General features: G+C 45.6%; 1 protein-coding gene and 1 non-coding gene across 2 annotated transcripts; one reads left to right on the top strand and one right to left on the bottom strand.

Annotated features, from left to right (window-relative positions):
* Positions 1-1934: 1934 nt before the first annotated feature.
* PDZD9 (PDZ domain containing 9) lies at positions 1935-26467 on the top strand. The gene is made up of 4 exons (XM_059691929.1): positions 1935-1971; positions 3610-3789; positions 23281-23470; positions 25674-26467. The coding sequence occupies exons 1-4, from the start codon at positions 1935-1937 to the stop codon at positions 26059-26061; spliced, it is 795 nt and encodes a 264-aa protein (XP_059547912.1). The 3' UTR covers positions 26062-26467.
* On the bottom strand, positions 10912-11018 carry LOC132233879 (U6 spliceosomal RNA). The gene has a single exon (XR_009452733.1). It is a non-coding gene; the product is annotated as a U6 spliceosomal RNA (small nuclear RNA).
* Positions 26468-26544: the final 77 nt, after the last annotated feature.

Below are 26544 nucleotides of genomic sequence, written 5' to 3'. Positions count from 1 at the left end.
CATATCAGATATTTATATGACGATTCATAACAGTAGCAAAATTACCATTATGAAGTAGCAACGAAAATAATCTTATGGTTGGGGGTCACCACAACATGAGTAACTGTATTAAAGGGTCGCAGCATTAGGAAGGTTGAGAAACACTGGTCTAAGTGCTTCCCTGTCTGCGGTGGGCGGGCCCTCATTGTCATCTGGAGTCACCCAGCTCCCTAATCCCATTGTCTCATCTACGCTTTCAGACCACCCAGCTGCTGGTGCACGTGGGTTCTCTGGGAAACACACTCTGACTTGCAGGGTGTTTATCGATCGGGACTGTGCTTGGGACCCACACCTGTGGGGGGCGGGAAGGAAGTAGGACCAGGCAGGAGAAGTCAGGTTTCAGTGCAGGGAGCTCTGAAGCTGGGGTGGCCCTCCAGAGTTGTTTGAGTTGGGCCGAGGGAGCAAGTTTTTACCCTGCATTGATCGATCAGTCACTGGTTGCTGGCTGACCTGGAAGGTGTGAACTTGGGCAAGAAGCTCTCTTAAGCTGGCAGCAGGAGGCAGGTGGGGGGCAGGGAAGTCCTTCAGTCCTGAAGGGAGACTGGGTGGCACAGTACAGCACCCATGACAGTTTGTACCCGGCAGTTCCAACCATCAGTGATCCTGGCCTCCTCTCAGAAGCGTTTTCAGCCTGGGGTGGAGGGGCAGCGGGCGGAGCCCCGCCCTGCCTACAGGTGCTCTGCTCACAGAACCTCGGAAGCTGCCAGGCCTCATCCCCACAGACGCTCACATTCCCTGCTCACAGGAAAACGGAGGAGCAGGATGTGCCTTTTGGTAGAATTACTGGCATCTGGACAGATGCTTTGCCAGGTAGCCTGGAGGAGGAAGCAGGCTATTCCTGTCATGAGAAGCCACCCGCAGGGGAACCCGGAGTGGGGAGTAGGGGGAACAGGACGGCCCTGTTCATTGCCTTTGTGCCAGCCTCTGCGACACGGGACTTGCCAACAAGAAGCCTGCCGGGTGTCCTGCCTGGGTAGACCCGCCTGGCACAGTGCCTGCTGCCGGCTGGTGCTTGATTGCTCTTTGCTGAAGGCAGGAGGGCTAGGTGCTCAGCCTCTCAACCTCAAGTGGGGAGGACAACAGGACCTACCTCGTTCTGTTTGCTATTTCTTCTGGAATTGATTTTTGAGAATTTATATTTTCCGGAAACTGCCCACTCCATCAGTGTTTTAAATCCCCGTTCCAAGAGGTAGAGCCCTTGTGGTGCCCTCAGCATCAGCGCAAACTGCGTGGACCTCCGTGGGAGGAAAGGGTTTTGGGCAAAATGGGAAGAATTAATTCCTCTCCAAACGGCGACTCGTTTTTACACATCACCCTTGGCTTTTTCTCATTCAAAATATCCCTGGAAAAAGCGCAGCCCCAAAGCCTTGAATTGTTGATGCATCAGTATTTATATGCCGTCATTCGGAGGAGGCGGCGGGGGAGGCTGTGCTCGCTGAGACCCTTCTGGGGAACAGGTCGCGTCTTAAGACCCGCCCCTGCTTCTGCACGCTCCCATTTCAGTGCTTCTCAGAGGTGGATGTGGACCCGCCGCGAACCTGTCCTGTGCGCTGCAGAAGTTCTGTTTTTCTGCGCCAGAACTTTTACTCTATTTCCCAGGGCCCGCTGAAGCCTGTGTTGCCAGCACTGCTGCCCCGCTTCTAGCTGTCATGGTCGCGGGGCCCCTGGGGCAGCCCTTGCGGGGGGGGGGGGGGGGGGAGGGGCGGGGGAGGGCGGAGGCAGGCCTCGGGCTCCTCGCCGCCCTGCCCCCCCTCCCGCCCCGCAGTGAGTGGTGGGAGCCCATGCGCACTCGGGCTCCTCACGCCTCCAGGGTTCCAGACAGTTGGGAGTTGGACGGACTTGGGCTCCGGCTCCAGCTCCGGGAGGCCCTCCTGACGGCCTGACCTCCCCGGACCATGGAGAAGGCCGTCTCCAAAAGCAGAAAAGGTGCAGGTGAGCGAGCTGGCCAAGCATTCCTCGCTCTCCTCTGTAAAGTGGGAGCGCCACCCTCTTGGCCTCTCGCCATTCGTTGACCGGACCATCGTTTACATCCAGTCAGAGTCTGGCTTTCAGGGCACCCGTCCGTGGGTTTTGACAGTTGCATACCCGCCTTTAACGACCACCGCGGTCAAAAGGTGGCACCTTGGCGCCTACCCTCTCCCCGCCCCAGCTCCTGGTCTGTTTCTGTAGTTTGCCCTTTCCGTGGAAAATGTCACAAACATGGGGTCTAGCGCTTCTTTCACTTACTCTGCTGTCCTTTGAGACAGTGGAGCATATCACGAGGACATTTCATTTGCAAGCTGGAGATGGGAGGGAAGCCCTGCCTAAGAGGCCACTCTGTGTGCCCAGAAACCAAAGGCTCCGGTACCGTCTTCTCCGAATCGCCCCTACAATCTTGCAGAGCCTCCGAAGTTGGGTCGCTGTATTTTGCAGACAGCGGGTGGTGATGGGCCGGGGCACTTGCTTGGCGGAAAGGGCCATGAACCCTGCCAGTTCCCCAGAGCTGGGGTGGGGGAGAAGGGAAGCCCCTTCCTCAGGACAGGGAGGTCTCCCGGGCCCCCAAATACCAGTCACATGAACTTGGCAAAGACTTGAGTAGCAGTTTGTCATTTGTCCTTAAAGAAAAGTGTGTGTGAGTGAAACGCTGGGAAAATGTGCAGAAAACACATCTCACCAGAAGCTCCAAAGCTCCCTCTTGTTTTAAATCACTGCTCAGTCTTTGAAACTTTCTTGTGAGGTTCAGTTCTGCAGAAAACCTATTTCAACCCCTCCCACTACCCATTGTCCAGTGTCTTCTCCCAAATGCGTTTATGCTACTGGGCATTTACACTCATTGTCATGGGTGCTTGGGTGATTGCAGTAACCCCTTCATTTCTCAAGTCCACGCTGGCCCCCCCAATCCGTGCTCCACACAGAAACAGGAGGGTTCCTATTTTGAAAAATGCAAATTTTATTGTGTTTGGTGAAAACAGCTCCTAGCTTTCCCAGTTGGGTAAAGGAGGCAGGTCTGCTCTGTGTTTGCTTCTCCAGCCTGCCCTCCTCCTTTACGCCCTTTCCTGTCTCTGAACCTTGATCTCATTTGCTCCCTTTCATCTCCTTTGCATAAATATTTCTGATTAGTTCCTTCGACCTCAATTCAAATTTTACCCCCTCTGTGAAGCCTGACCTGCCTTCCCCTCAGGAGACCTGACCTCCTACTGGTCTCCCTGAGCTTTCTGTGCCTCTCCTGCACCGCCTGAGTTACAGCTGTTATTCATCGTCTGTTCGCTTGGCTAATGGGTATCTGTCTCCTCCACTAGGTGGGAAGATCTGTGAGGGCAGACACTTCTGAGTCAATAAATATTTGTTAAGTGAATGGATAATGATAACTAATGTTAATTAACCATTCACAGTGTGCTAATTTCTGGGCAAAAGCTTTCACTGCCTTATTTAATTCTCATTACAACCCTCTGAGGTGGACACTTACTATCCTCACTTTACTGATAAGGAAACTGAGGAATGGAGTGTTAACTGCCCTGGAGGTCTGCTTTAGAGCCCCTGTGACGACTGGTTTAGGTGAAGGTCTAAAACACGTCTTCCTCTCTTTATCAGGAAAACAAGCCAGCTTCCAGGTCAAGTCACCTGTGCACAACTTGAGCAAAACTCAGAAGACCGAACTCCCTGTGGGCAGCCTGGGGTTAGGCCTGATACTCATCCAGCATGGGCCCTACCTCCAGATCACCCACCTCCTCAAGGAGGGGGCTGCAGCCAGGGATGGAACCCTTCAGCCAGGTGACATGGTTCCCGTGCCTCCGCCCACGCACCCCTGCTCCCTCCCACCTGCCTTCATGGAGGCTCAGGTTATTAGGTTATGACGATGACGACATTGTCTGAGAGCTTCCTCTGGGCCGGCCAGTTGCTATCACTTATATAACCCTCCATATTGTGCATTATTTAGTCATTGAATTCTTACAATAACCCTCTAGGTAGAAACTATTGTCATCCTCTTTGATAGGTGAGGAAACAGGCTCAGTGAGTTCCTGGTCCAGTTTCACCCCCATCTGGCAAGTGTAATACAAACACAGGCACAGTGTCACTGCAGAGCTCATGGCTCTCTGTGGGGAAAGATTTCTTCCCTGGTAGGCAGTATTGATCATTATTAACATTTATTATTATTCTTATTTTAAATATATCTTTATTGTTGAGAGTATTACAGATGCCCCCTCCATATTTTTTGAGATTATTATTAATTTTATTTTTAAAAAATCTTTATTGTGGAAAGTATTACCTATGTCCCCATGTCCACTCCCTCTCCCCCCGCCATTCACCTCTAATCTTTATTTCCTTCCTTCCTACTTACTCTGGGCTTTTCTTGTTGTTTTCTTTCTAATTCTTTAAATTGTAGGATGAGATAGTTTATTAATAATTTTTCTTGTTGAGCGCCTGAAGAATGGCTTCTCTGTGTATAACACATCCAACAGCAACTTGGGCTTACTCCTCACGGGTGGCAGAATGCTATGGCCTTCCTGTGACATTACGCCCTATACATTAAAAATAATTTTTTTTCTTGTTTTTTGAGGTGGGCCTACAGTGCTATGAATTTCTCTCTCAGGACTGCTTTTGCTGTCTCCCAGAGATTTTGTGTTGTGTGTTCATTTTCATTTGTTTCCAGGAAGTTTGATTTCTTTCTGGATCTCGTTGGTAACCATTCATTGTTTAATAACTTGCTTTTTAGTCTCCATGTGTTTGAATGTCTTGGAGTATATTTACCGAAGTTTATTTAATTTAATTCCATTATGATTTTATTTCAACCTTCTTGAACTTGTAGGGACTTGTTTTGTGTCCTAACATGTGGTGTATCTTTGAGAATGACCCAAGTGCACTTGAGAAGACTGTATATTCTGCAGCTTTGGGGTGAGATGTTCTATAAATGTCAATTAAACCTATCTGGTCCAGGGTGTCATTTAGAGCCACTGTTTCATCGTTAATTTTTTGTCTGGAAGATCTATCCAGTGAAGTCAGCAGGGGTGTTAAAGTCCCTACTGTGACTGTATTGCTGTTGATCTCTTCCTTAAAGTCCTCCAGAAGGTTTTTAAAAATACCTATTTAGGTGCTTCTATATTGGGTGCATATATGTTTACTAAGGTTATATCCTTTTGTTGGATCAATCCCTTTAGTATTATGTAGTGACCTTTGTTGTCTCTTGTGATGGCCTTCATTATAAAGCCTATTTTGTCAGATATGAATATTGCTACTCCAGCTTTTTTTTTTCTTTCCACTGGCATGGAAAATTTTTTTCCATCCCTTCCCTCTCATCCTGTGTGACTCTTTTGTTCTGAGGTGAGTCTCTTGTAGATATCATATAATTGGATCATGTTTTGTATCCATTCAGCTACCCTATGTCTTTTGATTGAAGCATTTAATCCATTTACATTTAAGGTTATTATTGGTGGGCACTTATTTATTTTTAATTCTGTATGCCTAGGTTTTTCTCTCTCTTCTTCTTCTCATTACACCAGTCCATTTAGCATTTTTCTTTCTTTATTTCTTTTTTAATAAGAGTATATTTTATTGATTTTTTACAGAGTGGAAGGGAGAGGGATAGAGAATTAGAAACATCGATCAGCTGCCTCCTGCAGACACCCCACTGGGAATGTGCCCGCAACCAAGGTACATGCCCTTGACTGGAATCGAACCTGGGACCCTTCAGTCCGCAGGCCAACACTCTATCCACCGAGGCAAACCAGTTAGGGCAATTTTTGGCATTTTAATGATGATGTTTCTGGGTGTGGGCCTGTTTGGGTTTTCTTGCTTGGAACTCTGTGCCTCCTGGACTTGTGTGACTTTTTCCTTCACCAGGTTAGGGGAGTTTTCTGCTATTATTTCTTCAAACACGTTCTCTATCCCTTCCTCACTTTCTTCCCCTTCTGGTACCTCTATGATGTGAATATTATTACATTTCATGTTGTCCCACAGCTCCCTTAAGGTGTCCTCTTGTTTTTAAATTTTTTTTCTTTTTGGTCCTCTAATTGATTGATTGATTTTTTTTCTACACTGTCTTCTAATTGACTGATCTGATCCTCAGCTTCCCCTTATCTGCTGTGTATTCCTTTCAATGTGTTCTTTATTAGTGCTATATAATTCTTCATTTCTGACTGGTTTTTTTTCATAGTTATTATATCTTTTCTCATGTTGTGCAGCATCCTTGCCTGAACTGTATATATGATAGATTATTCTTAACTGTATATCTGATAGATTCCTTATCTCATTTTTTTAGCTCTTCTTCTAGCTCTTGCTCTTTCATTAGGGGCTTGTTTATTTGTCTTCCCATGTTGGCTGCCTGTTTGGGTTGTGTCTGTGTTCAGTAGGTCCTCGGGTTACATTGGAGATCCATTCCTACTGCGCAACATAACGTGATTTTCACCATAAGTCAGAACCCACCTATATAAGCACCTATGTCACTCACACGGAGCACATACACAGCAGTAATGAAGTGAAACAGTAAAAAAAATTTAAAAGAAAGATAACTTCTGACCTTTAGTTATGGTAAATAAATAATAAAAAACATAAAGCACATATGTACATATGTCAAAATGACGGAACTTTTTTTATATATATAAATAAATGGGAGATGGCTACATAACGACAAAACGATGTATGTCGAGTCCGACGTAACCCGAAGACTGCCTGTATTAGGTAGATTTGCTACAACTCCCAGAGACCCACCTCTGCCTGCAGTCTGATGGTTATTCAGTCTTGATTAGCCTTAAGCTGTCAGTCACAGTATGGGGCATGCATTTTTTCCAACAGGTTGGTGAAATTGCTTCCCCCTCAGACAAAGCAATTTGGATGTTCTCTGCAGTGTGAGGGGTTGACTCAGCACAGGAAACTGGGGTGGTTGTCTTCTGAGCTCCAACCCCAGGGCCCTCAACCTTGGATTCTGCTTACACAGCTCTAGTCCACTCTGCCCTTCCTCTGCTGGAGCCCTAGGTTAGTGGCTGCACACAAAATTTTGTGCATTGGCCCTTTAAGAGGGTGTCTGTATTTCCAGCCATCTCTCCCTGACAAATAGTAATGCTGCTGCTTCTCATGTCATGTGGGCACCTTTCTCAGTTCTGGCTCTCTGGGCTAGAGGGGTAAGCTTGGGGTTTAGACCCCAGAGTTCTCAGTGGGGACCTCCCCACAGCTAAGATATCCCTCTGGAATTTCAGTTGCTGCCTGTGGGCACCCAGCTAGCCCTTTCGCACCTCTGCCCTTCCTACCAGTCTCTTTGTGGGCTTCACTTTTTGTCCTTGGTTATCAGGGTCCTCCAGCTAGTATTCAGTTGATTATTTAGGATGGTTTTTCTGTATTTCAGTTGTAATTCCAGTTTGGCCCTGGGAGAGCATCAGTGTAGTTTCCACCTACTCCACCACCATTTTAGAATCTCCGATGTCCCCCTGTTTCCCCCATTGACCCCTTCTAGCCTCCTGAAGAAGATTCTACATTAAATGACCTTGCAGCCCTGGCCAGGGTGGCTCAGTTGGTTGGGTGTCATCCTGTACAATGAAAGTTTGCTGGTTTGATTCACAGTGAGGACACATACCTAGGTTGTGGGTTCAATTCCTAGTGGGGTGCATATGGGAGGCAACCAATTGATGTTTCTCTCATACATTTTCTGTTTTTCTCTCCCTTCTCTCTCCAAAAATCAGTAAAACATATCCTTAGGTGAGGATTAAAAAACAAAAGACCTTACAGATAAGGAATCAGATATTTAGAAACCTGCCTATGGTCACACCAAGGAGCAAGGATTTGAACCTCTCTGTTATACTCCATAGCCCAAAGGCTTTATCAGTACCCCTGCTTCTCTTGTCTTTGGGTGAATGAGTTTTCTATCCAATTTAAGATGTGTTTTCCCAGTGCCTGCTCTGGGCCTAGTGCTGTGCTCAGGAGTCAGGGCTGCACAATGGGATGGCAATGCGGTGAGTAGGAAAAACCATTCAGCATTAGCTGGACTGCCACTTTCTAGTTCTATGGCCTTGGACAAACTCACTTAACTTTTGAGGCCTCAGTTACTTAATCTCTAAGTTGGGATAAAACCACCTTTGCCAGAGATCGATGAGACTTGATAATTTTTATAATAGTACTATGAAAACTACAGTGCTATAGAAATACTAGCAATTGCCTTAACTGGTTTGGCTCAGTGGATAGAGCATCGGCCTGCGGACTGAAAGGTCCCAGGTTCGATTCTGGTAAAGGGCATGTACCTTGGTTGCGGAAACATCTCCAGTAGGAGGTGTACAGGAGGCAGCTAATCGATGTTTCTCTCTCATCGATGTTTCTTTTTTTTTTTTTCTCATCGATGTTTCTAACTATCCTTTTCCCTTCCTCTCTGTAAAAAAATCAATAAAATATATTTTTTAAAAAAGAAATACTGGCAATCATTTCTCTTAGGCTTACCTTACTTAGAGAATCTCTAGACATGCCTTTGTAAATTTTCATTTTTAAAAATATTTTTATTTTTAGAGGGAGAAGGAGAGAGAGGGAAACATTGATGTGTGAGAGAAACAGCAATCAGCTGCCTCCTGCAGGGGATCAAGCCCGAAACCTGGGCATGTGTCTTGACTGGGAATCAAATGGGCAACCTTTTGGTGACTAGGATGACACCCAACCGACTTGAGCTACACTGGCCAGGGCATAGACTTGTGTCATTTTTTAAATAAAAAATGATTGTGGTACAGGAGCCCCAGTGGATCAAACCACTGGTTTGCAACTCTAGTTCGCTGTTAGCATCACCTGGAGAGCTTTTAAAATTAAGATGCCTGGGCTGCAACCCCCAAGAGTTTCTGCATCAGTTGGTTTGGGGCTAGGGACAAGGGAATGCATGTGTTTTTTTCGGTTTATTTGTTTTTAAATATCTGTATTGATTTTTATGAGAAAGGAAGGGGGAGAGAGAAGCATCAATGTGAGAGATGGAAACATCAATTGCTGCCTCCTGCATGCCCTTTACCAGGGATGGAGCCTGCAAACTTGGCGTGCCCTGACCAGGAACCAAATCAGCAACCCCTCTGTGCATAAGACGATGCCAACCAACCAAGCCACACCAGCCAGGGCGGGCAGCTGGCAGTTCAGGGTGTAAACGCTCCTTGGGTAATTCTAACTGCGACTCAGGTTAGCAGCAGTGGATTAAAAAAGAAAGTATATAAATGTGCTATTTCAAAACAGTTTACTTCACCTTAAAATGCAAAACATTTTCTCCATGCATCACTCTTTGGGGCTGGAACAAACTGCAGAGAGTCTGGACTTTGCAGACTGACGGCACGCCAGCACAGAGCCTACGAGCTCTACTGTTCCCCTCAGCTCCTCTGGGGTCAGGTGACAGCTGCTGGTGATGACCAGGGTGTACACTCCCTGGAGTGGGCTAGGAGTGTTTTCATGCTCACAAACAGAATCTCATGTTGGGCTACAGTTAGTGGAGTCCTTGAAGTCAGTCTGGAATTCATCTTTGAAATCCAGGACTTAGCTTCAGTACTGGCACATTGATTATGTCTGTGCTTAATAAATGAATAATAATTGAGTATTTGTCCTTGGTATTGTACAAAGTGTTTCTGCATTATCTAATTTAACCAGTTAACTGCCACAATATTTTGAATTTAATTTAAAAAGGTCTGCCGCTTGCGTCTAGAGACGCTTATCGTTTATTTTTACAACACTCCTGGAAGGTAGGTTATGAAATATAGAGGCTTAGAGAAATGAAGACACTTCATACACAGGGCTGAGCGGTTAGAGGTGTCTGCCTAGGAAGCCCCTACCTTTGCTTAGAAATGAGATTTCACACGGAGGAAGTCGTGTCCCAGTTCTCTTCAGGGCAATTCAGCCACTTCTCCTCAGGGTCTAGGCTTCAAAGACTGCAATTCATTCCCTTTGACAATGATTGAAGTTTTTAGAGGTGATAGTCCTAGAAACCTGCTATTTCTTTGGCTTCATTACTTTCCAGACCCATTCTCAACCACGTACTTTACATTTTTCCCCTCTGGTCTTTCATTTTGGGGTTTCATCTTGATTTCCTAATTTAGTTTAGTGTTAGCTTATTCTGGCTAAACTTTAAATCTCTTTTGGCCAGGCTATCTTTAGCCGACTCTGATACCCAGAGTCTTAAGAAATTAAAATACATAGCTTTGAAAGTAAATACAGGTCATATACTCACTACCATTCTTACCAGTCCACATTCATTTATCATTCCCTGAATGCCTACTGTGTGCAGGCATCCTGCTAGGCACTGGGATATAACGGTGAGCCAGACAGATGTGGCCTCACACCAAATGTAGCGTATGGAACTTACAGCCTAGTTGGGAGAGGTGGAGGAAAATCTATATTTTAGTAGTGGCTTCATTATTGGATGTAGTGGGGGCTCCTTTTCCCCACTGGGTGCTGGGGGTGGAGTCCTTACGATATCTTGAGAAAAAGAATTTTTGAGACTTGGCACGGGGAGACTGAGTGATTTTTATTTTCCTGTAATTATACCCCTGGGTTTCCAAAGTCCCATTTCCCTTGGTCCAGTCACGGAAGACATGTAGCTGGGGTTTCAGTAGAGCTAGAAGCAAAGCTAGTGTCCAGAGTTTCCTCTCCATATTGGAGCTGGGTCCAGTTGAGCATCAGGCTGGCTGCAGTCCATTTATGCATTGTGGGTAGGGTCCACATGGCTGTGGGTCATGTGGGTGAATGGCAAGTGAGCCCCATAAACTCAGAGTCACACAAGTCCCAAGAGTCCTGAGAACAGTAAGAACACAAGAAAGCAAATTTCTTTGTTCAGGGGATTAAATATTCCAAACCTTCCTGTGCTTGCAGTGGCCACACCCATTCTGGCCAACCACCTCTCTCCCCCGGTGTGATTGACAGTAAGCACCTTTGCTAGTCCCCCCAACATTTTTTTTTTTAAATATGGAACGCTTCACGAGTTTGCATGTCATCCTTGCGCAGGGGCCATGCTAATCTTCTCTGTATCATTCCAATTTTAGTATATGTGCTGCCGAAGCGAGCACAGTCCCCCCAACTTTATTGGGCATGCATCTATCTCCCCTTTGTTGGACCCCTGGGGAATATAAAGTTGTAGCTTCCTGGTGAAGCTGCCCAAATGACATGCCCAAAATATCTGGCCTTCCCTTTGCTCATTTCCTATCCTATCTAATAAAAGAGAAACATGGTAATTAGCATACATCCGCTACCCTTCCCATTGGCTAATCAGGGCGATATGCAAATTAACTTCCAGCCAAGATGGCGGCCAGCAGCCAGGCAGCTTAAACTGAACATGAGGCTTGCTTGCTTCAGTGATGAAGGACTCCAACGTTCCCCGCCTGCTTTGCCAGCCTCTGACCTTACAGTTTGAAACATTGTAACAAATATAGAAGCTAAACAAAACCCCAGAAACCAGCTTTTAGCCGGCCGGGATCTCAGAGCTGGAGTTGATACAGTGTTTCGAGATTATAGAACCCAAACAAACCAGATACCTGCTTTCAGCAGCAGAGGCCTCAGGGCTGGAGCCAGAGCTAAAGCTGGCCCAGAATAAAAAAAGAAAAAAGAAAAAAAGGAGTGGTTGGGAGTTTCAGTCACCAACCAGCCTGAAAACAGCCCTCAGCCCCTCACCCAGACTGGCCAGGCACCCCAGTGGGGACCCCCACACTGAAGGGTGTGTGACCAGCTGCAAACAGCCATCATCCCCTCATTCAGGCTGGCCAGGCACCCCAGTGGGGACCCCCCCCTGATCCAGGACACCCTTCAGGGCAAACCAGCCAGCCCCCACCCATGCACCAGGCCTCTATCCTATATAGTAAAAGGGTAATATGCCTCCCGGCACCGGGATCAACGTGACAGGGGGCAGTGCCCAAACCCGCTGATTGCCCTGTGGCTCTGTGCGTGACCGGGGGCAGCACCCCAACCCCCTGATTGGCCCTGCTCTGTGCATGACAGGGGGTGGCGCCGCAACCTCCCCATCGACCCTGCTCTGAGCCTGACCAGGGCCTGCACCTAGGGATTGGGCCTGCCCTCTGCCACCCGGGAGCAGGCCTAAGCCAGCAGGTCGTTATCTCCCGAGGGGTCCCAGACTGCAAGAGGGCACAGGCCAGGCTGAGGGACCCCCCCTTCCCCCCCGAGTACACAAATTTTTGTGCACCGGGCCTCTAGTCTATATATATAAAAGCCTAAGTGACTGGCTGACTGGTAGCTATGACGTGCACTGACCACCAGGGGGCAGGTGCTCAGTGCACAATTTGCAGGCAGCTGGGGGAAAGAAGCCTTGTTTTATTGCAAAGTGCTTTGTTATTTTTACTTCATTACTTAAAGAAACCCTTTATTGTTGAAAGTATTACATATGTCCCTCTTCTCCCCTGTTGACCCTTCCAGCCCGCCCCAGCCCCCCAATCCCAGCCCTTCACCACCCTATTGTTTGTGTCCATGAGGTATGCATATATGCATACAATTTCTTTGGTTGATCTCTTCCCACCCACTCACCCTCTCCCACCTTCCCTCTGAGACTTCACACTCTGTTCCATGCTTCCATGACTCTAGATCAACTCTGTTCATCAGTTTATTTTGTTACTTAGATTGCACATATGAGTGAGATCATGTGATATTTGTCTTTCTCTGACTGACTTATTTCACTTAGCATAATACTCCCCAGGTCCCTCCATGCTGTCTCAAAGGGAGATAGACCCTTCTTTTTACTGGTACATAGTATTCCTTGGTGTAAATGTACCACAGCCTTTTTATCCACTCATCTACTGATGGGTACTTGGGCTGTTTCCAAACCTTAGCTATTGTGAATTGTGCTGCTATGAACATAGAGGTGCATACATTCTTTCTGATTGGTATTTTGGGTTTCTTAGGATATATTCCTAGAAGTGGGATGACTGGATCAAATGACAGTTCCAAATTTAATTTTTCGAAGAAACTTCATACTGTTTTCCATAATGGCTGCACCAGTCTTCATTCACAGGAGCAGTGCACTAGGGTTCCCTTTTCTTCACATCCTCGCCAGCACTTGTCATTTATTGATTTGTTGATAGTAGCCATTCTGACAGGCGTGAGGTGAGACCTCATTGTCATTTTAATTGCATTTCTCTGATGATTAATGACTTCGAGCATTTTTGCATATGTCTCTTGGCCATCTGTATGTCCTCTTTGGAGAAGTGTTTATTTAGTTCCTTTGCCCATTTTTAAATTGGATTGTTTGTCTTCCTTTTGTTAAGTTGTATGAGTTCCTTATATATTTTGAATATTAACCCTTTATTAGATGTATCATTGCCAAATATGTTTCCCATACAGTGGGCTCCCTTTTCATTTTGTTGATGGTTTCTTTTGCTGTGCAGAAGCTTTTTATTTATTTTTTTTTATTTTTAAAATATATTTTATTGATTTTTTTACAGAGAGGAAGGGAGAGAGATAGTTAGAAACATCAATCAGCTGCCTCCTGCACATCTCCTACTGGGGATGTGCCCGCAACCCAGATACATGCCCTTGACCGGAATCGAACCTGGGACCTTTCAGTCTGCAGGCCGACACTCTATCCACTGAGCCAAACCGGTTTCGGCCAGAAGCTTTTTGTTTTGATGTAGTCCCATTTGTTTATTTTCTCCTTAGTTTCCTTTACTGTAGGATATGTATCTATAAACATATTGCTATGAGAGATGTCTGATATTTAGCTGCCTATGGTTTCTTCTAGGATTTTTATGGTTTTCCAATTTTAAGTCATGTATTCATTTTTAGTTTATTCTTGTGTATGGTTAAGTTGGTGGTCTAGTTTCTTTTTTCTGATATTCATTATTGGTGTGTAAAAGTGCCACCAATTTCTGAATATTAGGTTTGCATCCTGCTACTTTGCCAAATTCATTTATTACATATAGTAGGTTTTTGGTGGAGTCTTTAGGGTTTTCTCTTGTACAATATCATGTCATCTGTGAATAATATCAGTTTTACATCCTCCTTTCTAATTTGGATGCCTTTCATTTCTATTTTTTAATATATATTTTTATTGATATATTTAGAGAGAGAGAAGAGATAGAAACATTGATTAGAGAGAAACATTGATTAGCTGTTTCTTGCACGCTCCCCATTGGGGCTTGAGCCTGCAATCTGGGAATTGAATCGGTGACCTGTTGGTGACATGGGATGACGTTCAATCCACTGAGCCAAACAGATGGCTATTTCTTCTTGTCTGATCGCTGTGGGTAGGACTTCCAGCACTATGTTGAATAAGAGTGGTGAAAGTAAGATATCCCTGGCTTGCTCAGGGGACACACTTTTTGTTTTTGTCCATTGAGTATTATGTTGGCTGTAGGTTTGTCATATATGTCCTTTATTTTGTTGAGGTCTGATCCCTCTATTCCCACTTTGCTGAGAATTTTATCATAAATGGGTGATGAATTTTATTCAATGCTCTCTCTGCATCCACTGATAAGATCAAGTGATTTTTATCTTTTGTTTATGTGATGTATCACGTGTACTGATTTGGGGATATTGTGCCAGCCTTGTATCTCCAGAATAAATCCCACTCGATCATGGTATATGATCTTTTTAAAAAATCCTCACCCATGGATATTTTTTTCTATTGATTTTTTCTATTTTAGAGAGAGTGGCGGGAAGGGATGGGGGGGGGGAGAAAGAGAGAGGAAAACATATATGTGAGAGAGACGCATTGATTAGTTGCTGTCCACACATGCCGATGGGGCCAGGGATCCAGCCTGTAACCAAGGTACATGCTCGAACCACTGAACAAAAGCGACCTGGGCTATGATCTTTGTAATGTACTAATGGATCCAGTTTGCTAATAATTTTTTTTGAGGATTTTAGCATCTGTATTCATCAAGGGTATTGGCTTACCGTTTTCTTTCTTTGCAGAGTCTGTATTTGGTTTCAGAATTAGAATAATTCTGGCCTCATAAGAAAAGCTTGGAAATCTTCCCTCTTCTTTAACTTTTTGGAATAATTTGAAGAGAATAGGTGTTAGTTCTTTGAATGTTTGACAGAATTCACCTGTGAAAACATCCAGTCCAGGACTTTTCTTTTCTGGGATTTTTAAAGTTACTGCTTCAATTTTGGAAGATTATATGTTTCTAGGCAATTGTCCATTTTGCCCAGGTTGTTCAACTTGTTGGCATATAGTTGGTCATAGTATTTTCTCACAGTCCTTTGTATTTGTGTGATGGTTGTGGTTACTTCTCTTTCATTTTGGATTTTATTTCTGGTTAAAGCAGCGGTTCTCAACCTGTGGGTCGTGACCCCTTTGGGGATCAAATGACCCTTTCACAGGGGTCGCCTAAGACCATTGGAAAACACACATATAATTACATATTGTTTTTGTGATTAATCGCTATGCTTTAATTATGTTCAATTTGTAACAATGACATTGGGGGTCACCACACTATGAGGAGCTGTATTAAAGGGCCGCGGCATCGGGAAGGTTGAGAACTGCTGGAGGCTTTTCAATGTTGTTTATCATTTCAAAAAAGGAGCTGTAGGTTTCATTGGTCACTTGTATTTCTTTTTAAAGTCTCTATGTCATTTATTTTTGCTTTGATCTTATTTCCTTCCTTCTACTTCTGTTTGGCTTTGTTTTTTGTTCTTTTTGTAGTTCTTTTAGGTGTAGGGTTAGTTTATTTGAGACTTTCCTTGCTTCTTGAGGTAGGCCTGTAATGCTACGAACTTCCCTCTCAGGACTGCTTTTGCTGTGTCCCATAGATTTTGGGTTGTTGTGTGTTCATTTTCATTTGTTTCCAGGTAATTTTTTATTTTTTCCTTTCTCTCATTGGTAACCCATTAATTGTTTAATAACATGCTATTTAGCCTCCATCTGTTTGAATGTTTTTTAGATTTTTTAAAAAAGTATATTTTACTGATTTTTTTACAGAGAGCAAGGAAGAGGGATAGAGAGTTAGAAACATCGATGAGAGAAACATCAATCAGCTGCCTCCTGCACACCCGCCACTGGGGATGTGCCCGCAACCAAGGTATATGCCCTTGACTGGAATCGAACCTGGGACACTTCGGTCCGCAGGCCGATGCTCTATCCACTGAGCCAAACCGGTTAGGGCTAGATTTTTTTTTATTGTAGTTGATTTCTAGTTTCATGCCATTGTGATCTGAGAAGATGCTTGATTTCATTTCAATCTTCTTGAATTTGTTAAGACTTATTTTGTGTCCTAACATGTGATCTGTCTTTGAGAATCTTCTATGTGTACTTGAGAAGAATATATTTTGCTGCTTTGGGATAAAATGTTTTGTAATATCAATGAAATCCATCCAATCTAATATATCATTTAAGGTTCCTGTTTCCTTTTTGGTTATTGTCTGGAAGATCTATCCATTGAAGACAGTGGGGCATTAAAATCCCTTACTATTATTGCATTGCTATTGATCTCTCTCTTGATGTTCATCAAGATTTTCTTTATATATTTAGGAGCGCCTATATTGGGTACATTTACACTGAGTGGCCAGATTATTATGACCACCTGACGTTTGCAGGCAAATTAGCTATAATTTCGCGCTTAATTTGCTAGAGGGCCAGACCATTATAAATAGGGAAGCAGGTTGTTTACCACGACAGTAGAAGTGATTTTTTTCTGAAGATATGGGTAAACAACGCAATTTAACAGCCTTTGAACGTGGGATGATTGTTGGCACTCGGAGCCATGGAGCAAGCATCAGCAAAACAGCCAAAGGCCTGTTCAAACACCTTTGCTATCTGCAGTTACCAAGATAAAACGTCTCCAATTCGCACAGGAACACAAGAATTGGACAGTCGAGCATTGGAAAAAAGTCACGTGGTCCGATGAATCACGTTTCCAGTTGCATCATGCAAATGGCAGAGTGAGAATTTGGCGGAAACAGCATGAAAGCATGTACCCCACATGCATGAATACAACCCTTCAAGCTGGTGGGGGCAGTGTTATGGTTTGGGGCATGTTTTCCTGGCATGATTTGGGCCCTTTAATTTGTGTGGAACAACGTCTGAATAGCACAACATACCTAAGTATCATTGCTGATCAAGTTCATCCTATCATGTTGATGGCGTATCCCAATGGAGATGGCTTCTTCCAACAAGACAATGCGCCATGCCACGGTGCTGGTATTGTGCAGGAGTGGTTTCAAGAACACGAGGGAGACTTTATCTTGCTTAGGTGACCCCCACAATCACCAGATCTCAATCCAAGGGAGCATTTGTGGGACGAAGTTAAAAGAGCCATCAGGCAGCTGATTCCACAAACATCAACTCTCACAGAACTGGACAGTGCTATTCATCAGGCATGGGGTCAGATTCCTCGCATCACCTTTCAACATCTCGTGGAGTCAATGCCAAGAAGAATTGCCACAGTATTGAAGGCAAAAGGTGGCCCAACGAAGTAATGATGGGGTGGTCATAATCATTTGGCCACTCAGTCTATATTTACAAGGGTTATACCCTCTCATTGGGTCGATTCCTTTAGCATTATGTAGTGAATTTCTTTGTCTCTTTTTATGGCTTTTGTTTTGACATCTATTTTGTCAGATATGAGTATTGCTACTCCAGCTTTTTAAAATTTCCAGTTGCTTAGAATATATTATCTATCCCTTCACTTTCATTCTTTGTGAATCATTTGTACTTCAGTGGGTCTCTTGGAGACAGCATATACATGGGTCATGTTTTTTTATCCATTCGGCTACCCTGTGTCTTTTGATTGGATAATTTAATCATTTTGTATTTAAAGTTATTATTGATGGGCATTTATTTGTTGTTATTTTTTCTTTATACCTATGCTCCCCTCTCTCTCCTTTTCCTTTTCTTTTTAAAGCAGTCCCTTTAACATTTCTTGCAATACTGGTTTGGTGGTAATGAATTCCTTTAGCCATTTTACATTTGGGAAGTTCTTTATTTCATCTTCAATTTTAAATGACAGCCTTGATGGATAGAGTGTAGGCCCCCTTCCTCCCTCCCTCGTTCCCTTCCTTCCTTCCCTCCTTTCTTTCTTTTCTTTCTTTCTTTTTTCTTTTCTTTTCTTTTCTTTTTTTTCTTTTCTTTTCTTTTCTTTTCCTTTTCTTTTCTTTTTTTTCTTGCTTCTCTTTTTTTCAATACTTCATGCCCATGCCCTCTGGTCTGAAGTGTTTCTGTTGAGAAATCAACTGACCACCTTATGGAACCTCTCTTATAGGTAACTAACTGTGTCTTGCTGCCTTTACGCTTCTCTATTTGACTTTAAACTTTGCCATTTTAATTATTACTCCTTCAGGGGGCAGCGGGCTGAACTCGCAGGGGGGCCTGGGTTTGCCTCCCTGTAATGCCATCATCCAGCTGCACCCGCCCTCCTGGCTCCTGGACAGGCCCCTCCCTGGCCGATGCTGTCCAGCATCCTAGCTCTGTGTGGGCCCCCTCGCCCCCCCCCCCCCACACACACACACTGTGAACCATGCTGGGAGGGCAGGCCCAGTGGCTCCACAGGCCGCGGGAGGAGTGTCAGCCTGTGCTCCTGGCTGGGGAGACTTTTTCTCTTTCCCAGGCCACACAGTTTAATCACTGTCTGGGTCTCTGCCAGGAGCCTGCCAAGAAATCTGGGGCCCCTCCACGTCCCTGCTGGGTGTAACTGGCAGACCCCACAGGGCCGAGTCCAGCAGCGTGGTCTCCAGCCAACAGAGTCGGAGTGAAGGCCCCAGGCGGGTGCTGCCACTTTGGGAGCTGGAGCTCTTTCCTGGAGGGTGCAGTGTGAGCCTCCCCAGCACTGACTCCCCACTGACGCCCACCGCCCAACACCACGCAGGCTCCTTTCCCGTCTCTGTGGCTCTGAGTTGGGGATCTCCATGCGAGGTTAGACCCCACACTCCCAGGGGAGGGGGTCCCGCATCCCAGTGCCTCCCTTCTCAGCTCCTCCGCTCCTGCGCTCTGCCCTTCTCACCAGGCTTGTGTGGCTTTTCCTGAACTTCAGGTCAGCTAGTCTTCAATCGCGTGTAAGGTTGAGTGCTCTGTAATTGAGCTGTAAGTCTGGTTTGGGGCTGCGAGCAAGTGGGAGCAGCTTCCAGCTACCCTGCAGCCATCTTGGAACCTCTCAGCAACGTTAAAGACCGAAATGGAGAGTTTCCTTCGCCCTTCTAAGTGCTCATTTTCTTTAATACGCGGAACTGTAATTAAAATGCTTTTTCGTTGTAGTTCTTAATGAGTTGGGCATTCCACTGTACCACTGCCGATGTCATGAGGGTAGCAGCCATCAGCACTGCAGCCCACAGACTGGGCAGTCCCCTTGCTGTTAATCCTGCTGGAGGATATTTTTTAGAGAGTGGAAGAAGGGGGAGAGACACACACATCATTGATTGCCTCCTGTATAGGCCAGGGATTGAGCCTGCAATCGAGGTACGTGCCTTTGCCTGGAATCGAACCCGCAACCCTTCAGGCCATGGGCACACTCTAACCACTGAGCAAAACCGGCTAGGGCTGCCGGATCCCTTTAATGGGTTCAGAGAGTTCTCTAGCTAAAGATTGACCCATCTGCTGGGCTATCTCATCAAAAGTGTATTTCCACTGTGCTTACTAGTAGTTTGTTTGTTTCTTCCTGTTTCTGGCGGTTCTTTGAGGGCTTTGATGACCAGGGCAGAGGCAGAAGGCACTACCTCAGTCTGAGTCTGTTCTGAATGGTCAGTTCCACTGTAATCCTCAGACCCTTCCAATCGCCTGTTGCTTTGGCGATGTCATCACCAACCTTTTTTGGAGACAGACCCAGGGGGCCGATTTTGGGGTCCAGGTCAGACATGGCACTGACTTTCCCACCAGTGTAGTTCAGATATATGACTTTGATCTCATTGGAGCTGAACTTTGGGGGAATGGTGTCACATGAACCCAGATTCAGGTGTCTGGAGGGAATTGCAGCTGAGCCTCCTCTGAGCCAAAAGCCAAAAGCGTGGTGGAAGTGTTTGTTTCTGATAGAATCTAGCACCTTGGAAATATGACCTGGGCATCCCTTGGTAGCGTCCTTTGGGGCCAGCACACTGCCCCATTCTCCAGCCCGTGGGATGCAGAGTCAGGGAAGGCACTTCATCTCGAGCTTGTCCGCTGAGGTTGGGCCTCAGCTGAATGGAATGAGGGTGATTGAGGGTTTGCTAGTGTCCCACACTCAGAGAGGTGAACACATCCTTTGGGACTTCACTGAAGTCACTTCATCTGATGTTAGTTTTAAAGTCTCCATTACCATTTGGCAGAATGTTAGTGCTAGTTAGATCTGAAGACTAAGATTTTACCCATGTGAGTGTGTTCTAAGAAGCAGTTTCTCTGTATTTCTTCCTCTCTTACTGAATACCCTTGTAGCAGTCAGGGATCTTCATTGCAAGCAACAGAACAATTCTGTTAAGGCACTGAATTTAGAACATCGAATCCGACAGAATTGCCAGAAAGGCTGGAGAACCAGGCTTGAGAAGTGGTGAGAACACAGGGCCGTGTACAATTGCCCTGGAAAGTGGGGTACTCCTTCCACCTCTCTGCATCTCCTGCTCCAGGTTTGGGGGCCCAGGTGGGAGTGCCCTGTGGCTGGGTCTAGTTTATATGCCCCTGCCCTAGCTGCTGGTGGTAGGGAAGTGGATGCACATGAATAATTGGTCTTTTTAGCATCCAGTTTGGGGCCCAGGGGCTTTCTGTCAAGATGTGGTTCTCTTCCCATTTGCTGCGGATTCAGAAGCTCCCTAGTTGAGCATCACACTTTCCTCCCTGTCCAGCAGTGCTCTGAATAGGGACCTGCTGCCAAATCCCTTTGAACCAACATATTCTCTGTGTACACATCTTAATCTTAATTAAAGCATACTAATTTCCCAAGGTTTCATGCAGAATTATTTAATATAGTCAACTTACTGTGGAGGGCACTGTAAATTGCCAGGCAGGCATACTACAAAGTAGGCCGTTCATTCATCACTTAGTGGAAGTGGCGTTTTCTTTAGGAGTAACAGGCCTGGACAGTGTGGCTCAGCAGTTGAGCATTGACCTATGAACCAGGAGGTCATAATTCGATTTCCACAGTCAGGGCACATGCCTGGGTTGAGGGCTTGATCCTCAGTGTGGGACGTGCAGGAGGCAGCTGATCAATGATTCTCTCTCATCAATGATGTTTTTATCTCTCTCTCTCTCCCTTCCTCTCTGAAATCAATATAAAAATCTACACTAATAAAAGACAAAGATGCTACTTGACCATACCTTCGCTACACCTCAAGCCATGCCCACCAGCCAATCAGAGTGACTATATGCAAATTAACCCAACCAAGATGGCGGCCGGCAGCCACAGAGCTGGAGCAAACAGGAGGCTTGGTTGCCCCAGCAATGGAGGAAGCCAAGCTTCCCGCCTGCCCTGAGCCGGCTGTGGCCTCTGCTCATGGCAACCAAAGTTTCAATTATAGAAGACAAATTAAATCCCAAATACCTGCTTCCAGCCAGCCTCCACTGGGAGCTTGGGTGGCTGGGGGCCATGACCAGCCTGCAAACAGCCATCAGCCCCTCACCCAGGCTGGCCACACCCTAATGGGGTGAGGGTCCCCGCTGGGGGGTGTAGCCAGCCTGCAAATGGCCCTCAGCCCCTCACCCAAGATGGCCAGGCACCCCATTGGGAACCCCCAAACTAAAGGGGCTGTGGCCAGCCTGCAAACAGCCATCAGCCCCTCACCCAGGCTGGCCAGGCACTCCTATATTATAAAAGGGTAATATGCAAATTGACCCTAACAGCAGAACCACTGGGAATGACTGGTCACTATGATACACACTGACCACCAGGGGGCACACTCTCAATGCAGGAGCTGCCCTCTGGTGGTCAGTGTGCTCCCACAGGGGGAGCTCTGCTCAGCCATAAGCCAGGCTGACGGCTGCCAGTACAGCAGTGGTGGTGGGAGCCTCTCCCGCCTCCTTAGTAGCGCTAAGGATGTCCGACTGCAGCTTAGGCCTGTTCCCCGCTGGCAAGTGGACATCCCCTGAGGGCTCCTGGCCTGCCAGAGGGAGGTCTGACTGCCAGCTTAGGCCCAATCCCCTAGGGAGTGGGCCTAAGCCAGCAGGTGGTCATCCTCCGAGGGGTCCCAGACTGAGAGAGCGCACAGGCCGGGCTGAGGGACTCCCCTCCCCCCCGAGTGTGCAAATTTTTGTGCATCGGGCCTCTAGTATATTTATAAAAATATAAATATTTTTTATATTTTAAAAATATATAAATATATTTTTATTGATTTCAGGGGAGAGGGAGGGATAGAAACCTCTCTATATATAAAAGGCTAATATGCAAAATGTCCCCTCGGGAGTTGGACTGGGAAACCGGGAGTTTGATCGCTCGCTATGATGTGCGCTGACCCCAGGGGTGTTGCAGAACGAAGGAAGGCCCCAGTTGGTTAGTCAGAAGGAAGGCTCCGGTCAGCAGCCAGAAGGCCCCAATCGGCCCTTTTCTCCGGCCAGGCCTAGGGACCCTACCCATGCATGAATTTCTTGCACCAGGCCTCTAGTCAATGATGAAAGAGAATCATTGATAGGCTGCCTCCTGCACGCCTCCTACTGGGGACCGATGCTGCAGGGGACTGGAATCAAACCCAGGACACTTCAGTCTGCAGGCCGACAGTCTATCTACTGAGCCAAACCAGCTAGGGCAATAAAAAATATATCTATAAAAATAATGAGTAATAGCCATTCATTTTATTTGAAACACATTTTTAGAATCCTAAAGGATGCTTCAATTATATATGGTGTAGCTTCTGTCAGAAATGCTTTGAAAACATATTACCTACCATTGCACTGCTGTAAGGAACATCTTGCATGCATTTGTTATTATGCAAAGGACACTTATGTCACTGAGGTGGTCGCTTTTATTAAATAAAGACTGGTCTGCCCTGGCCATTATGGATCAGTTGGTTGAGTGTTGTCCCACGCACCAAAAGGCCCCCGGTTCAATTCCCAGTCAGGGCACATGCCCAAGTTGTGGGCTTTGTCCCTGGTTCTAGTTGGGGTGTGGACTATATCAACCAATATATTTCTCTCACATTGATATTTCTCTCTCTCTCTCTCTCTCTCTCTCTCTCTCTCTCTCTCTCTCTCTCTCTCTCCCTCCCCCCCTCCCTCTCTCTCTCTCTTCCTTCCACTCTCTAAAAATCAATGGAAAAAAATATCCTTGGATGAGGATTAACAACAAAACAAAATAAAAATAAAGACTGAAGCTTGGTTTTGGTTCAAAAATGAACCAGCAATATGAACCCATAAAAGGAAACACTTCACAATAAAGACAGAAATGGAATATTTCCTTTCAACCATTAATTTCGCTGCTAATCTCCCCCCCTCTTTAGGTGATGTTCTGATTAGTGTTGGCCAGGCCAATGTGTTAGGATATACTCTTCGGGAATTTTTAAAGCTTTTGCAATGCATCACCACAGGAACAGTGCTGCAAATCGAGGTTTACCGAGAATTTATTGACATACCCCAAGAATGGCAAGACATATATGATTTAATCCCTGAGACCAAATTCCCAGTAACATGGTAAGTAGTTCATTTTTGGAAATCTTTGTTATACTACATAATTCTCCAAGGTCCATGAAGCCCAGCGTCTTGGTTTAATGTGAAAATTATTGCGTGGACCATGGTAGGAGGAATTGGTGACCCTGCTAGAACGATGTCCCAGGTGTCTAAATCCTTATGGAAAGAACGATCTGCAGGAACAGGCATCAGGAAGAAAGAGAGAGACAAGAGCGTTGAACCTGGAGTTAATGAAAAAGACTAAACCATCCAATGGGAACCCTGCCTCCAAATGCCCACACCAGTCAGCCTTTAAAGGTGCTGGGAATCCCATTCCATTTGTTTCCTGCCTATCCAGCTGCTCTCTGGATCCTTCCCAATAACATTTAAGCATTTTTAAGCTTCTGTCATCTCAGTAAACCCCACCTTAACTCCACTGTCCTCTCTCTGCCCACTCTGGCCACCGCCCTGTTCCTAACTCCAAACTTGTTGAAAGAGCTGTACCAGACAGGGCACTCCTCTGCCTGCATTAGTCTGGGCTTGCTCCCATCATTTGCCCGAGGCCTTTCCCAGGCTCCCCCCCCCCCCCCGCACCCCCCCCCCCCCAATTTTCACATCAGATTCTAATGGGCTCCTCTCATCTTATTTTGCTTGGCTTCTGAGCATTAGACATTTTACAACCTCCCAACCTCACTCGTGTTGAAACATCACCTGCCCCTGGTTTCTGATACCCACTCCCCTGATTCTCCTATGACCTCTGGTCACTTTCTCTTGGTCCCCTTTTACCCAGCCTTGGAGTTCCTCAAGGTGTAATATTTGGCTCTCTCCTCTCAACCTGCTGGGCAATCTCCTTGGTTCTTTTACTTCTATTACTATGTCTGCTTAGTCGAGCAAGTCAGAAATTTTGGGGCTGTACTTGATTTTTCTATCTCCCTTGTCTTCCCCTCCCCCCAATAATCACTAAGACTTGTCAGTTATCTCCCACATTTGTCCACTTCTCTCTAGCTACTACCACCACCCCAGTCAAAGCCACTATTTTGTCTCTCTGCATCTACTCTTGTTCCCTATTCTCTACACAGCATGATCCTTTTACAATGCATATCGAATTGTGACCTGCCTTAAAATCTTTAAGACCTTCCTTTGTTCTTAGGATAAATGCTCCAGTATCACTCCAGCCTCACTTGTGCTGCTCTCCTCCCCTGTAGTCCACTTGGCTCTCAGCTTTTACCTTGTTGCTCTTTGCTGCAGAGCCTTTGCCTGCAACAAGCTTAGGACCCTGTGATATGGCCTCTTAGTACCCTGGTCTCTCCTCAGCATTGATCCCAATTTCAATGAAATAATCCTTATAACCAATTGCTTACTGTGTTGCCCTGGGGGAATGCAAACTCCATGAAGGCAGGGACAGGTCTATCTTGTTATGCTAAACTTACCACAGGACTTTTAAGTGATTGAGAGCCCAGTTAGTCAGTGAATGAAAATGGAAACCTAGCCTTGAAACTCTGGCAAATCACTTAATCTGAGAGCTTGTTCTGTGTTAGCACAGGAGTATCAGGGACCCTTTGAGGACCAGATATGTGAGAAGTTCGGTAGAACACGAGCAGCTCAGTGCTGATGCAGGAGTGGTCCTTACTAAGTTCTGACAGGTTTCCTGAACCCTCGTTGCCGCAGCCCTGCACCTTCAAAGAAATCTGGCTGGGTGCTGTAGCTGTGCTGTTCCATGTAGCAGCCAGCAGCCACATGTGGCTATTAAGCTCTTGAAATGTGAGGATTTGCAAATGAGGAGCTGTAAATTTTACTCATGTTTAATCAGTTTAAATTTAGCAGCCAGATAGAGCTGGCGGGCCTTGTACCGGGGAGTGTTACTTAAGCCTGGGCTCTAAACTATTTGCTCATACAACTACTATGCTCTAACTAAGCATTAATTATAGAGTTTGAGATTCAGAATACTGAAATCTAAGGATGACAGATTCACTGTTCAAAAGCAAAGAAAAGATAAACACAGAATAGCACAACTTAAGTATGAGGCTAAAATGCCCACACTGAAGGGCTGGTCCCAGTCCGGGCACGTGCGGGAAACAACCAGTTGATGTGTCTCATTCACATCGATGTTTCTCTCTTTCTCTTCCCCTCCCTCTCTCCCACTTTCTGTAAAAGAAATCAATGGAAAAAATATCCATTTTAAAATGAAGATTAAAAAAAAATTCATTCACTATTCTTTTATTTCCAGCACAACGAAGAAAACTGAGCAGGCAAAAGGCTACTCTTTCACACGCAGTGATGACAAGGAAGATGTTGTTTTAGATAAAAAACTTAAGTATTATAAATCCCCATGGTCCACTGGGCATCATCCTGCAAGGAGACCCATGTCGATCTCCAGAGAATGGCATGAATACAAAAAGAAGAATCAGACGATCAGCGTAGGAACAGACATTACCTGTGACGTCATGGTTCACGGAGACCACAGGGAAGGAGTGAGAGCCCCTTCCCCTTACTGGACAATGGTGAAGCAAGACAAGGACAGCTCCTCCTCCTCCTCAGCCTCAGACGCATTCTGGCTGGAAGACTATGCCCAAGTTGAAAAGGGAAAGGGTCAACCTGCACCAGAAGTTGGTTAGTAGTTTTCAAATCTGTGATTATAGAGCATTTCTCTGCAAACTCCTGGCTTTTATGCATTACCATGCACAGCTTTGCTGTACTCACAGGAATATGTGCACACTTACCAATTCTTTTGCAACTGTTGTGAAGCCTTTACGCCTGCTTCAACGTGATAGCCAAGTCTTCCCTGGGTGCCACAACAGGTCTCACAAATTTTATTCTCAAAATAGCATCACTCAGATCGTTAAGATCCTCCTTTGTGAGAAGAATGTTTCATCTTTTAGAAAATGAACAGCTTGATAATCAGAAAGTGTAAACACAGCAGAGAATTTCACTTTTTAAGGTAAGTACCACATTGTGATTTAGATGTTTAGTTTCTCTTGTTTTATAAATTTAAAAGTGCCCTACTTAATAGGAAAAATAGACTTTTTTTTGGTTAGTTGTTCATATTAGAATTTTTTCCCCTTTTCTGCCCTACTTTTACTTTGAATGTTGGGTTGGTA

The sequence above is a fragment of the Myotis daubentonii genome, chromosome 4, assembly GCF_963259705.1.
Source record: "Myotis daubentonii chromosome 4, mMyoDau2.1, whole genome shotgun sequence".
Taxonomy (NCBI): Eukaryota; Metazoa; Chordata; class Mammalia; order Chiroptera; family Vespertilionidae; genus Myotis; species Myotis daubentonii.
Note: the sequence above shows the minus strand (reverse complement) of the source record. Positions and strands in the feature narration are given on the sequence as shown.